The following is a 14362-nucleotide window of genomic DNA, read 5'->3' as shown; positions in this document are numbered from 1 at the left end:
AAGAGTTATCGCTCGTATATTAATCTTGGGAAGATATAAATGATTCTCTTCATGATATAATAAAGCAAAATTATACTTGAGAATTTTTTATATTTACTTAGTTGGGAATTCTAGTATATATAGGCAACAAGCATCAGACCCTTTTGCAGGAGATGTCTTGTTTCACAAACAGACACTTCTAATCCTTCCACAAGAGATGCCTTGTTTCATTAAAAGACACGTCTATATATTAGACTCTTAAAATATTTCTACTACAAAAATAAAATAACAAATTTATTTTAGGATCTGATCCGACCAGCGCCATAAGTCCAAGTCCAATCTTTAATATATAATTCTATACTCGCACACTTAGGAAGCTGTGTACCACATTAAAATGCATAAAAGAATAAAAACTTGTATAATTTTTAGTTTTAAAAACCTTGTACCACCAATGTGGAAAGAACAATCAATTTTCCCATGATATAGCAAACTATTCTAACAATGTGAACTATCCAACATCGTGTTAAAATTGCATTGCAAACAAAGAAAATCAACCTCAGTTTATTTTTCTTTTTAATTTTATTTAGTATGATGCATCATGACATGAGTTAATATTACTAAATGAATAATGAGAATTCATATAGTCGATTTTAAAAAATTTAACCACAAATCCATCACAAATCTAGCTTATTCACGTCATAAGTAAAGTTTTTCACTTGAGTTCTTTAATATACTAGAAATTTGGTATAATTCCTATCGAGTTCATCGTAATTTAGTACATTTCATTATTCTTAAAGAAAAAGAGAAAATTGACTCGTAATCCAAACATTTTTTCCTTTTATGTACATTCGCATGCTTTGATTTTACATAATCAACATTTGACTACTTGTTTAAAAATATGCGTATTTATATTATCTATCACTCTAACTTTGTCAATATATTAGATTGTGTTCTCGATCAGTTATCACTTTGTATCTAGTTAAGTGGTGTCACATTAATTCAAACACAAAGCCTACTACAAAAATAAATAAACAATACATTTATATATTGTGTAACATAGATATGTACATGATTTTCTCCTTCTCCCTGATTAAAAAATAAAAACCATAAGTTAATTACAATACACCCCTTCTACTAATTGAGGGAGAAATTCTATTTTCTGTTCATAACTAAAAACAAGTATATATATAGGTCTCGACATGACCTACAGTCACGGGTTCTGGCCATGAAAGCACTATCATTAAAGCTGTCATTAAGGTAATTATTCACGTCACACCTCTCGGCTGACCCTTCCTCGAACTCTTCTAACAACGGATGCTTTGTGCATCAAACTACTTTTTTCTTTCTTTTTTTTTCTTTTCTTGTATATACATATATATACACGACCAGCCACCCATGCTTTGCCTGTAATTCTTTTATCAATTATGAGCAAACACTTTGCCCATTTCAACAAACTTCTTCAATTCACTTCTCTTTTGAGCTTCAACATCCACCCAATCCTCTTCTTGATGATCCTCAGAATTAATTTTTAAGGACTGATAATCAACATTATCTTTTGTGAAAATTTTGAAACAAACCAAGTAAAGAGAGACCACTAAACAAGTGGTTCCAATAACATACCAACTAAATTCAATATTCACTAATGATTTTGCTCTTCCAAGTGCTTTATGTCCATGACATCTAACAACTTGATACCCTTCTTCCAAGTTGATATAACAATCTTTAGGTATAAATTTTGGTGTCCAAAGCATAACGCCAATAACCATAAGCCAAAGTCCTTGAAACATAATGCTATAAGATCTCACAAAATTATTCAAGAAATTATTAGGAAATGGAATTCCCAAAAGGGTAGTGACTAAAGACACCAAAATAACTATTTGTAGAAGCCAATGGTATTGTCCTTCAACACCCATATGGTCAGTTGAGTGAAGATGAAAGAGAAGTAGCTCTTGGCCAAAAGCAATTGATGCAAGAAAGTTTGTGAGTCCATTTTGGGCTTGGATTGAAAGGGCAATTTTGTCAATTAACATGGAGAAAAATGCATAAACAAATAAAGATAAAGAGATACATGAATGTTCAAGATAGTGAAGATGGTTAGAAGGGATTGTTCCATCTGAATTTAGTAGTTGGTGATTACCAAAAAGTTCCATTAATAAGAAAATTAAGGTTGCACACATAATAAAGAAAAGTTCAAAATGCCTTATTTTTGGAGTTGGGAACCATAGTAAAGAAGTGTAGCCATTTGGATGCAATGCATGTTGTTTAATATGGTTGAACAAGTGCCAAGTACCTATAACAAAGAAACCAAAACCTGTTCCTACATGCCCCACCAACTTTGCCATTTCTGCTTTAAGATGGTCAGACTCTGATTGTTGTGAAAGTTAGTAAATGAATTTGACTTATTCTGAGTTGATCTGACCCAGAGGGTGGTGGTTGAACTCACAACACAAGTGATCGAATAAAACTATCACCGACTATCTCGATAAATATAACAAGAAATCTCAATGTTGTTTTCTAGTGCTCCAAAAACCCTTCTATTTTCTTTAAATGAATCAGATTTATCCCGAGTCTACTCAGAGGGTGGTGGTTGAACTCACAACTCAAGTGATTGTTATCTCCTACTACAATAACTTTTCTTGTGATTTTATTCCTTGGTTTTGAGATTGAATAGAGAAGGAAAATGATGGGTTTGCTTATATATAAATATCCTCTATCTTTTGTGCTAGCTAGACAATCATTTGTTTCTACTATATATATATAGTAGGATAATTTTATAAAAAATATATAACAACCTAGGTGTTATGTTTTCTTGTCTGGAGTTCCAAGTTGTCAGAATTTTATTGTTTTATTGAAGAAACCTTAACATCCTAGGCAAGTTATGCAGGAAGTTTGTTCATAAAGTTAGTTTCCCTATTGAGGGGAAGTGATGAGAAGAAACTTAAAAAACAATTATACGAATTCCATCTTGAATTTAATAATTATCTTTAAACAGTCATGTATGCAGAATTTTTTTAAAAGCGATTACAATATTTATAGTCGTAAACATGATTTAATTACTACAATGACAAGCGACAAGCGGCATCATTATCTATATGCATGTAAATATTTTATCAAAAAATTCGATTGACATGCGAGGTATATTTGGCGTGGCTATAAACAATGTTTAATCCGATAAATTTCACTTATTTATTTTCGAATTTAAGTTCTAGACACTGATAATAACGTATAATTTGTGGTTTAATTGATCTACATCTACTTGCTTTTAAGTTCTATTTGCATTTATGTTTTTTTACCAAACAAAGATACTACGTGTTACTACTACATTGAGACTTGACTGCGTTACTTTGTTTGCAATGCAATTTTTGTAAAAAGAATAATAAAATTGATCAATTTTACTTATTCTGCATGATTAACAATCAAACTTTATCGTAGCAATAACGTAATAATATCTTATAATCGATTAATTTTGCACTAATAATTTTTAAAAGTTGTTTACATTGTTAGTCTTATAAACTCTTTTTTTGGTAGTCGTATTATATAGCTTTTTTTTTTTTTTTTTTAATAATCGATCAGTACATGTTTATCTTTATCTACTTGAGTTTATAAAGGAGTGATTAAATTTAAGGGCAGGATTAGCATAGGTGAACAATTACCAAAATTCTTAAACTAGGTTCTCGATTATTATTATTATCTTAATATCTTGATCTATTGGATTAAAAGTTAAAACCTAACGGAAATTTTAACCTAGCTCTTTAATTTGTCACACTTACGGTTAAATTATTTGATTTAGTAAGAAACACTATATACGTTTAAGTAGAAGAATTTAAAAAATATATTTTCTCCATTTTAAAAAGATTGATCTACTTTTTTTAAGTTCATTTTAAAAAGAATGACCCCCTTTTTTTTTTTTTTTTTAACACTTTAATATTAACTTTTCATCACAAGATTCAAAAATATTCTTTATTTTTTGAACATGATATCAAGTCAAAATAAATTATTCTTTTTTAAACGGAGAAAATAATAAATTTGATAAAATCTTGAACTACTTTAGTAACTTTTATCCTCATAATCCTTTTGGATTGAAGTCCCCAAATTATGACCTTTCTACTTTTATGTTGAAGGTAAGTAAATTAATTTCTAATTACCAAAAACTAGACTTGGTATCAAGTTCCTTCCATTTATTAATTACAATCACTTCCACAATTTCAAATTCATCATTAATTCTTCATTTTTATGATCCTAATTGAGTGTTTGCTCCGAGTAGGATTTTCTCCTTTGGAAGTTCTTCCTGTAGTTCTGTATATTAATGTTAGATTAATATAGCTATCATAGTATCGAGAACTACGAGAGGATACTTCCGGAGTAGAAAATATCCTATTCGTTTTCCTCTTCTTATATGGGATTTAAGGTATGAATTCAAAATTTTACATTATCAATACAATTTAATTAATTATAATATTATTTTATTTTTCAGGTACAATATCAGATTTAGACCAAAGAGTATATATAATATCAATTTCCTTCTTAAAGTCATGACACCACATTTACATGTCAGATTATTGACATAGGTATTGGAGCAACAAGAAGATATATTGGCTGATAACATATCTATTTATCCTCGATCCGTCCTTCTAACAAGTTTTCTATTGACTTTCACTTTGATCTGGCTCTGACTCACTCCTCATCTAGAAGAATATGTATTTTTCTGAATTTTTGTACTGTTAGTGTATAATTTTAACTCTATTGAAAGTCCATATATAAAATTTTAAATGTGGGCATATAGGTTACCATTTTGTAGAAGCAATTGATTTCTTGTAGTTCTCCTTCATGTGTGTTTCTAGGAAGGTGATAATTCCATATTGATTTGGAACTCTCTTATAATTTATTGAATTGAACAAAATCAGGATTTGAAGTTTTTTTTTAGTTTCGAATTTGTTGATGGAGCAAAAGCTTGTTCTAATTATTGAGTTCATAATTAAATATTAAATAAATTTTCTAGTACATATATAAGATCTCATCTAAACCGTACCTAATACTATAGTTCCACCCAAAATGTACTTACCTATATTTCAATGACATAATTGAATCTACCTTTTTTTTTTTAAAAGTGAAATTAATCATCATGGGTTAATGATGGACACAATGCAAGGGATACTTCTTATGGATTCTACAATTATATTTAGGCCTTAGGGGCCACGAGAGAATATGGTGAGATGAATTGACAAATTCCTTCATCTTAAATAAAAGTTTCACATTCGAACTAAAAGAATGAGAAAGCTATTGTTATGAAGGATTTTCCCCTAATTAATAGGTCTTATGTAACGCGACTTAGAATTATATACCCATATGAGTTATTTTATTTTAAAATAATTTGATTGTGTAAATAATTTTCAAACGCATATTTCTAGAAGTCAATATATTTTGTTTATACATGGTTATGCTAATAACAACGTTTTTTGTCCTATTACTTTTTACTTCCCCGCCTACGTTTTAGGTTACTTTTATGTTAATGACTCTTCAAAGGTACTAAGGAGAGGGGAGATTCTTAGCGGTGGATGAGTTTAAATTTTGTACATCAACATAAATAAGTTGCAAATAAATATATTACCTATTAGAACAAGTGAACACGACTTGATGGTGTGCAATCTTTTTTACAATAATCAAATAACTTAATGATGTAATAATTATTTACACTGACGATGAATATAGTGTTACAAGAAAAGAAGGGCCTCCATACCACTTGTGCTATTATTTATATCCACTCTTTTTTCCTCTCCAAAATATCCCAAAATACCAAAAAACATCAAAAGTTTTTTTTTTTTTTTTTTTACAAGAACAAAAAAATGGGCTCTTTAGTGGGACATGTAGTACCAGGATTTGGTTTCTTTTTAATTGGTATTTGGCATTTAATTAACAATATTAAACTACATGCTATAAACCCAAAATCCTACACTTCACTTCCATGGTTTCCATTTCCAAAGATAAGGTATTTAGAACTTTTCTTGTTTATTTTTAGTAGTATTATTTCAATATTAATGGAACTTTTTATAGGTCCACAAAAACACCAACCACTAGATTTAGATGGAACTATTCCATCTAATCATCTTAGAAATTTTGAACATTCAAATATTTCCCTAACTTTTTTGGTATATGCACTTTTCTCTATAACTATTGACAAAACCACACTATCAATCCCTACTCAATTTGGACTTTCACAATTTCTAGGTGCCATTGCTTTTGGCCATGAATTTCTTGTTTTCCATCTTCACTCTAGTGACCATATGGGTGTTGAAGGACAATACTATTGGCTTTTACAAATAATTATTTTTATGACTTTTTTCACTATCCTTTCGGGAATTCCTTTTCCTAATAGTTTCTTGAATAGTTTTGTGAGATCTTATAGTATTATTTTTCAAGGAATTTGGTTTATGGTCATGGGAATTATGATTTGGACCCCAAAGTTTATACCAAAAGGTTGTGTTTTAAATTCAAATGATCTTACATGCCCTAATCCTGATGATCTTAAAAGAGCAAAATCATTGGTAAATATTGAGTTTAGTTGGTATTTAATTGGGGTCACTATTTTTGTTGTTTCCTTTTATTTGGTTCTTGTCAAGATTATTTATAGAGAGAAAGTTCAGTACCAAATTTTAGCAAGCAAGTTTGAAGATGAAAAAGGTGATATTGAAGATGTTGAAGCTCAAGAAGAAAGAAGTAAAAGTGAATTGAATAATATCCAAGGTGAGACTAAGAGGTTTGTTGAAATGAAGAAATTGTTTTCTCCCCGAAATATATAGGGGAAAATATGAAAAATATACTTGGAGTAAAATGGTAGTATATTGCTGGCGTAATTGATGCACAATAGGTAAATATTTATGTACTAACTCCGTATTGGTCTTGAGAGACGGAGGAGGCTAGGTTAGCTAAAAGATGGTTATCGATTTAAGGAGCAAAAAGCTGTATAGTTATTATATATGCCTCAAAAAATAATTTTAAACTTAATGATGGAAAAATAAATAGATAAATAAATATATATGCATTATTATGAGTTGCGCATGTCCAATTATAAGGTTTGTGTTCTCTCCTTCATGTACTTTAATCTTTACTAATAGTCAATAGATATGTACTTGTTAACTTATATTTATTCACCACCAACAATTGTAGTAATATGAATAATTGTAGTAATATGAATAAGATCTGTCTACACTTTAATCAAATATTTCATGTTTGAACGCTGAATATAAAAAAATCCTGGTAGAAAACACTTTTTCCTTTTATAAATCTTATGTGGTGCACATCCAAATTACATATATTGCAAGCATCCATATCTGGAAATTTAATCTCATAGTATTGTCACACCCCTTTTTCGTACTTCAAAAAATTAATTTTTTAAGTTCGAAAGGGTTTTATTATTAAGTGTTCAAAAATGAAAATTTTGTTCCGAAAAGGATTTTTTACAATTAAATTCAGAGTCGCCACTTGGCATAATCCGGTGTGCCAAGTCACCTTTGGAAAATTCTTTTCGAAATGGTTTGACTCTTTAAAACTGGTTTGCTAACAGAGATTCCGGCTAAGGAATTCTGTTGACCGAGGGGAAGGTGTTAGGCACCCCTCGATCCCGTGGTTTGACCACGGTCGCTTGGTGGAGCGTATAGGCTAATTTGACATTATGAATATATAAACCACACAAAATCACACAAAACGATCAATCAAACAAACAAACAAAATAAATCCAAAATTATAATGTCCAGTCTGATTATAACAATCCCGAAATAGAAAAAAATGCGAAAATATAAACCTACTCTATTATAAACTAATCCTAAACTAAACTCCCGTGCTCTACCCGACGCCTCGGGCCTTGATCACGAACGTCCTCCGGGTATAAAATTCTTCGGGGCATTTCCTGGATAAATCAAATACTAATACCTTGGGGCATTCTCCGGCCAAATGAATATATTTTTCCAATGTGAGAAAACCAAATCATTCACCCAATTTTCAAACATTCAACAAAATTTCAAATCTTCAACAAAAACCACAAATTTCAAACTTTGCCTACCCAACCTACGTTTGCCTATCCAATTCGTGACATTTACATTCAAACACAATAAATTAAAATTTATCCGAATCTAACCTTTTCATCAATTTTTCAATTCCAAACCCCAACTTTTTTTTATCGATCCATTAAAACATGATCAAATTCATTCCTCAAACAAAGAAAGTCGCATAATCAAGCGCATGGTCATAACATCAACATCAAGCATTCATAATCACCCAACACATAATCATGATCGTTTCAACAAATTAAAATAGAGAAGAGGCAATGGGCTAAAGAAAATGGACTTTTCGATATCGACTTTCGTTGAAAATAACGTTAAAGAAGCCCGAATAGGAGAACCTCAACAGCGATGGAATCAAAGCTCGGTATCGAAGAATTGAGACCCAAAACTGAACTCAATGAACAAGTCAGGATGAACCGAAACCTAAATTCCTAAACCAACAACGACTACCGATGAACCCAAGACAGAAATTGCAACAACACAAACTCGACCCATATGTGAAAAGACTATTGCGAAGTAGATTCAAAACAAGATCCATTTCAGCGAAGACACCCTTGTTGTTTCAATATTTTCTGACTAAATTCAATGTCGCCAGCCAGATCTAACGCAGAAATCAAGAGAAAAATGAAGAAATTTTGATATTTCTATAAATGGGTCAAACGAACGACGAACCAAAGATCAATTTCATGGCAAGTTTTTCCAGAAAAAGCTCGGAGAAAAACTGAACCTCTCACCAACCCACAATTCTGATCGTCCCCTCCCCTTTTAGTCCATTTTTTTTATTTTTTTTCGTTTCTGAGCTTTTCCTGGTCTGTTTTTCCTCACAATCTTTCACTCCCTCCCTCTCTCTTTCTGTGTGTCTCGTATATGTATTATGGAGAAATGATGGTGTATGCTTTTGATCTTTTTTTCTAGGTCTGTGGGTGTATGTATAGTATCGTGATATCCAGGAAGAAGAAGAACCCCCTTTTTTTTGAGCTTTTTTTTTTGTAAAGAAGATAAAAATGGAGAAGATTTCCCTTCTGAGAGTGTGCAAAATGGAGTATATATGTATTCTCCATGGATGAGAGGATGGATAAAAATGAGTGTTTGTGTAGAAGAGAAATATGGAGACGATGATGTGGGTTTGTATATTGTTGTTGTATATGAATTGTGAATCTGTGGTTTTTTTGTTCCCTACGTGTGTATGTATATAATAAATAAATAAAAAAATAAAATAAAAAAATAAAAAAGAATCCCCCAGAAAGAGAACAAAATTCTTCCACTTTTGTACAACTGTCCGTTTTTTTTTCCTTTGTGACCAAGGAATGTGAGAAGGGGTCATATGGGGTATGGGGTGGTGAGGGCAGGGGTATGGGTAATGTGCCTTATTTTAATTGAAAGGGTTGTTAGGATGTTAAAAAGAATAAAAATTTGTTAGGGATTTTGTTGAGAGTTATTTTTTGTATTTTTGTGGAATGTAATTACATGGGTAGCGTAAGGTAAGAATGGGTAAAATGATATCGGGGAGGGACGAAATTACTTGTCTACATCATGCCTTCTTTGAATGTAAACACACAGTGTTTTCAGACAAAGAAGTAAACAACGAGATCGAATTTTGTCCCGATCCTTATTCAAAGAGAGGACTAAAAGAAAAAAGGACAATCGAATCCTGTCGGACACCCTATCTACCCAAGTCATGAGGAAGTCACAAGTATCTCAAAGAGTTGGAAGAGAAGTGGACTATACCGGGTTGGAGAGTCGAGTGAGGTTCCATCGAGGTTCCGGTTCGCGGCTCTGTCATTACATCAAAAATAAAAATTACAAGTTAAAAAAATAAATGAAATTACAAAATCCTATCTATACAGCTTCTATTGGCTCTTGACTCAGCTTTTATCACCCTATTCTTCAGGCGGGCTCCTGACTTGCAATTTCTTCAACTTGTTGCTTGCCTTTCAATTTCTTCACCCTGTTCTCTAGGTGGGCTACTGACTAGCTATTTCATCACCCTATTCTTCAGGCGGGTCCCTGAAACCAAAAATTAAAACTAGAATGAAAATTATCGCAAACAAAAATTATAGTAAAGTAGTATTTCATTTTTGAAAGCGTTGTCCCATTTTCCAGGAGGGTCTTGAACAGAAAATAAAGTCCCATTTTTCAGGAGGGTCCTGAACTAAAAGTAAAATCCCATTTTTCAGGAGGGTCCTGAGCAGAAAGTAAAGTTCCATTTTTTAGGAGGGTCCTGAGTAGAAAGTAAAATCCCATTTTCAGGAGCGTCCTGAACATAAAGTAAAATTCTATTTTTCAGGAGGGTCCTGAACAGAAGGTAAAGTCCCATTTTTCTGGAGGGTCCTGAACAGAAAGTAAAATCTCATTTTTCAGGAGGGTCCTGATCATAAAGTAAAATCCTATTTTTCAGGAGGGTCCTGAACAGAAAGTAGAGTCCCATTTTTCAGGAGGGTCCTGAGCAGAAAGTAGAGTTCCATTTTTCAGGAGGGTTCTGGGCAGAAAGTAAAGTCCCATTTTTCAGGAGGGTCCTGAGTAGAAAGTAAAATCCCATTTTTCAGGAGGGTCCTGAACAGAAAGTAGAATCCCATTTTCCAAGAGGGTCATAAACAGAAAGTAACATCCCATTTTCCAGGATGGTCCTAAGCAGAAAGTAAAGTTCCATTTTTCAGGAGGGTCCTGAGCAGAAAGTAAAGTCCCATTTTTCAGGAGGGTCCTGAGTAGAAAGTAAAATCCTATTTTCAGGCAGGTTCTGTGTAGAAAGTAAAGTCCCATTTTTCAGGAGGGTCCTGAGTAGAAAGTAAAGTCCTATTTTTTAGGAGGGTCCTGAGCAGAAAGTAAAGTCCCATTTTTCATGAGGGTTTTGAGCAGAAAGTAAAATATCATTTTTCAGGAGGGTCTTGAACAGAAAGTAAAGTCTCATTTTTCAGGAGGGTCCTGACAGAAAGTAAAATCCCATTTTTCAGGAGGGTCCTGAATAGAAAGTAAAATTTCCATTGTTCAGGAGGGTCCTGAACAGAAAGTAGAATCCTATTTTCCAGGAGGGTCCTGAATAGAAAGTAACATCCCATTTTTGAGGAGGGTCCTGAGCAGAAAGTAAAGTCCCATTTTTCTGGAGGGTCCTGAGTAGAAAGTAAAATCTCATTTTTCAGGAGGGTCCTGAACATAAAGTAAAATCCCATTTTTCAGAAGGGTCCTGAGCAAAAAGTAAAGTTCCATTTTTCAGGAGGGTCCTGAGCAGAAAGTAAAATCCCATTGTTCAGGAGGGTCCTGAACAGAAAGTAAAGTCCCATTTTTCAAGAGGGTCCTGAACAGAAAGTAAAATCCCATTTTTCAGGAGGGTCCTGAGCAGAAAGTAAAGTCCTATTTTTCAGGAGGGTCCTCAGCACAAAGTAAAATCCCATTTTTCAGGAGGGTCCTGAGCAGAAAGTAAAGTCCCATTTTCCAGGAGGGTCCTGAGCAAAAAGTAAAGTCCCATTTTTCAGGAGGGTATTGAGCAGAAAGTAAAGTCTCACGGATGTGCATTTCCAATTGTAGCTGAATTAAGTGAAGCGAATTTACCCCTATTTCAACAAAGAGATTTTGTTAGTTAAAAACTTAGTGGTGGCTTGCAGCTCTTAGCTTCTCAAGTATCTGCCCCAGCGCTCGTTCCTTTCATATTTGTTCCAAATCGCTGACACTTGCCCTTTCTTGCCACATCATTGACCCGAATCTAGATTGAGGGAAATGAGTTCTGACTCGAACAATGGGTTTCCATTTTACCATGCCTCTGAGGTGCACTCTTTTCCCAAATTTGAATGCTTCCACGAATCCAACTGCCTGTCGGTTGATAGACTTACTTTGCTTCATGTTGAATTACGATCATATTTATTTCATGTGCTGGTCCTTGACTTTTCCTCATATAATTAGAAAGATTGGTAGTAAATTTTGAAATCCTTTCTCGCTTGTTTTGGCACAGACTTAACTTAAAATGTAAAGAAATGATGGTGACTTTTATTTTGATAAATGACTTAAAAAGACAAAAAGCATGAATATGTAAATAAAAGAAAAGGGCAATGTCCCATATTCAAAAAGAAAACTTATCTGAATACGACAAACAACTCCAATGAGTATGACATGCATTTTGGATTAAGCTGCCTGATCTTCCTATCCAAACTCCCCATTTGTTGTTGAGTTCGTGCCTTTGCCGCTGAGCCGCTTCTTCAAATCCATTGGAATCATACATCACATTCAATTGACGACATCTTAAAATAATTTTGCCAACAAATCTCTTTCTTTTCACTTTTCACTTTCCTCCTGAACTCGCCATCACCTTACGGTGCCCGTGAGGGTTTTCACGAATAAGACTCTCTCATTTTTATTTCTCTCCACTCACCAGCACCTTATGGTGCCTGCGAGGGTTTTCACCAATAAGACTCTCTCATCTTCATTTCTCTCAACTCACCATCGCCTTATGATGTCCGCGGGGGTTTTCACCAATAAGACTCTCTCATTTTGTATTTCTTTCCTGATTTCTTATGCTGAGGGAGACAACTGGTACCTCATAATGTATCATATATCCATTGCATTCTTAGCCTTAACATTATCAAAAATTGATCTGAAGGACTTTCTTTGGTTGTAGCTTGGCTTTCGGATAAGGTTAGAAAAGGATGGCAAGAGGTTCAAACGACACTTGAAGTGGGGGTGGGACTTACAACTTTTGGAATGGACTCAAACAACACATTAACTCATTCCCCATTTTTTGTTGACTGGGTGACTCTAAATCTTTATTTGGTTGGACCGAGCCCAAAATAAGGCAGCCTACGTATCTCACTCCCAAGAGAGGAGAATCAGGTCGCACGTAGTTCCATAAGCTTGTTCTTTGTTTTGATTTTTTTCGAACTCTTTCTTTTATTCTTATTTTCTTGACATTTATATTTGAATCTATTTTGATTCCAAAAGAGGGATATGAAAGAAAAAAATAAAATAAATCTCAAACAGGTAAACAAAGGATGACACAATATTTGGATAGAAGAATAAAATGCCTTTATCATATCAATCTTCAAAAATGCAAGTACTAAACATGCAATAAAGTCAACAAAGGATAAAATATCATACATAATATCTTTTGACCGCATCAGCATTGATAGCCATTTCTGCCATTTTGCCTTCAATATCTGTCAAATATAAGGCTCCATTGGGCAGCACTTTCTTCACAACGAAGGGACCTTGCCAGTTAGGGGAGAACTTGCTTTTCGCTTCAACCTGGTGAGGAAGGATACATTTCAATACCAACTGACCTACTTCAAAATTCCTGGGACGTACCTTTTTGTTATAAGCTCGAGCCATCCTCCTCTGATACAACTGGCCATGACACACAGACATTAGCCTTTTTTCCTTAATAAAACTCAAATGTTCCAGTCGGGTTTTGACCCATTCATCATCATCAATATCTGCTTCTACAATGACTCGAAGAGAGGGAATTTCAACTTCTGCAGGGATGACTGCTTCTGTCCCATACACTAATAAATATGGAGTTGCCCCTGTTGAAGTGCGAACAGTGGTGCGTTAACCTAGCAATGCAATCGATAACTTTTCATGCCACTATCTAAACCCTTGTACCATTTTTCGCAGTATCTTTTTTATATTCTTATTGGCGGCTTCTACAGCACCATTGGCCTTTGGACGATATGGAGTAGAATTTTGATGTGCGATCTTAAACTGTTGACACACTTCTTGCATCAAATGACTATTGAGATTGACAGCATTATCTGTAATGATCATCTTAGGAATTCCAAACCTACAAATGATGTTGGCATGAACAAAATCTACCACAGCCTTCTTTGTCACTGACTTGAAAGTTACTGCTTTTACCCACTTTGTGAAGTAATCAATGGCTACCAAAATGAATCTATGTCCATTTGATGCCCTCATCGCAATCGGTCCAATCACATCCATTCCCCAAGACACAAACGGTCATGGAGTGGCCATTGTATGTAACTCAGTAGGAGGAGAACGTATCAGATCACCATGTACCTGACATTGATAACACTTTTGAACAAATCGAATAGAATCCCTCTCCATAGTAAGCCAGTAATAACCTGCTCGAAGAATCTTCTTTGACAAGACATGACCGTTCATATGCAACTCGCATACTCCAGAGTGTATTTCAACCATGATTACCAAGGCTTCTCTTGCATCTACACACCTCAAAAGTTCCAGATCTGGGGTTCTCTTATATAAGATCCCCCCACTTAAGAAAAATCCACTAGCCAAACGCCTAATAGTCCTCTTTTGATCGTTGGTGGCATATGTTGGGTATTCTCCTGACTGAACGTATCGCTTGATATCCAAGAACCAGG

The 14362-nt window shown here is 33.8% G+C and overlaps 2 protein-coding genes across 2 annotated transcripts; one reads left to right on the top strand and one right to left on the bottom strand.

The window, feature by feature from the left end:
* Positions 1-1303: 1303 nt before the first annotated feature.
* On the bottom strand, positions 1304-2461 carry LOC107854485. The gene has a single exon (XM_016699498.2). It carries the CDS (start codon positions 2319-2321, stop codon positions 1398-1400), a length of 924 nt encoding a protein of 307 aa, XP_016554984.1. The 5' UTR covers positions 2322-2461; the 3' UTR covers positions 1304-1397.
* A 3321-nt stretch (positions 2462-5782) lies between these two features.
* LOC107854495 (transmembrane protein 45B) lies at positions 5783-7069 on the top strand. The gene has a single exon (XM_016699507.2). It carries the CDS (start codon positions 5823-5825, stop codon positions 6774-6776), a length of 954 nt encoding a protein of 317 aa, XP_016554993.2. The 5' UTR covers positions 5783-5822; the 3' UTR covers positions 6777-7069.
* The last annotated feature ends 7293 nt before the right edge of the window (positions 7070-14362 follow it).

Source organism: Capsicum annuum, chromosome 1 (assembly GCF_002878395.1).
Source record: "Capsicum annuum cultivar UCD-10X-F1 chromosome 1, UCD10Xv1.1, whole genome shotgun sequence".
In the NCBI taxonomy this organism is placed as follows: domain Eukaryota; kingdom Viridiplantae; phylum Streptophyta; class Magnoliopsida; order Solanales; family Solanaceae; genus Capsicum; species Capsicum annuum.
Note: the sequence above shows the minus strand (reverse complement) of the source record. Positions and strands in the feature narration are given on the sequence as shown.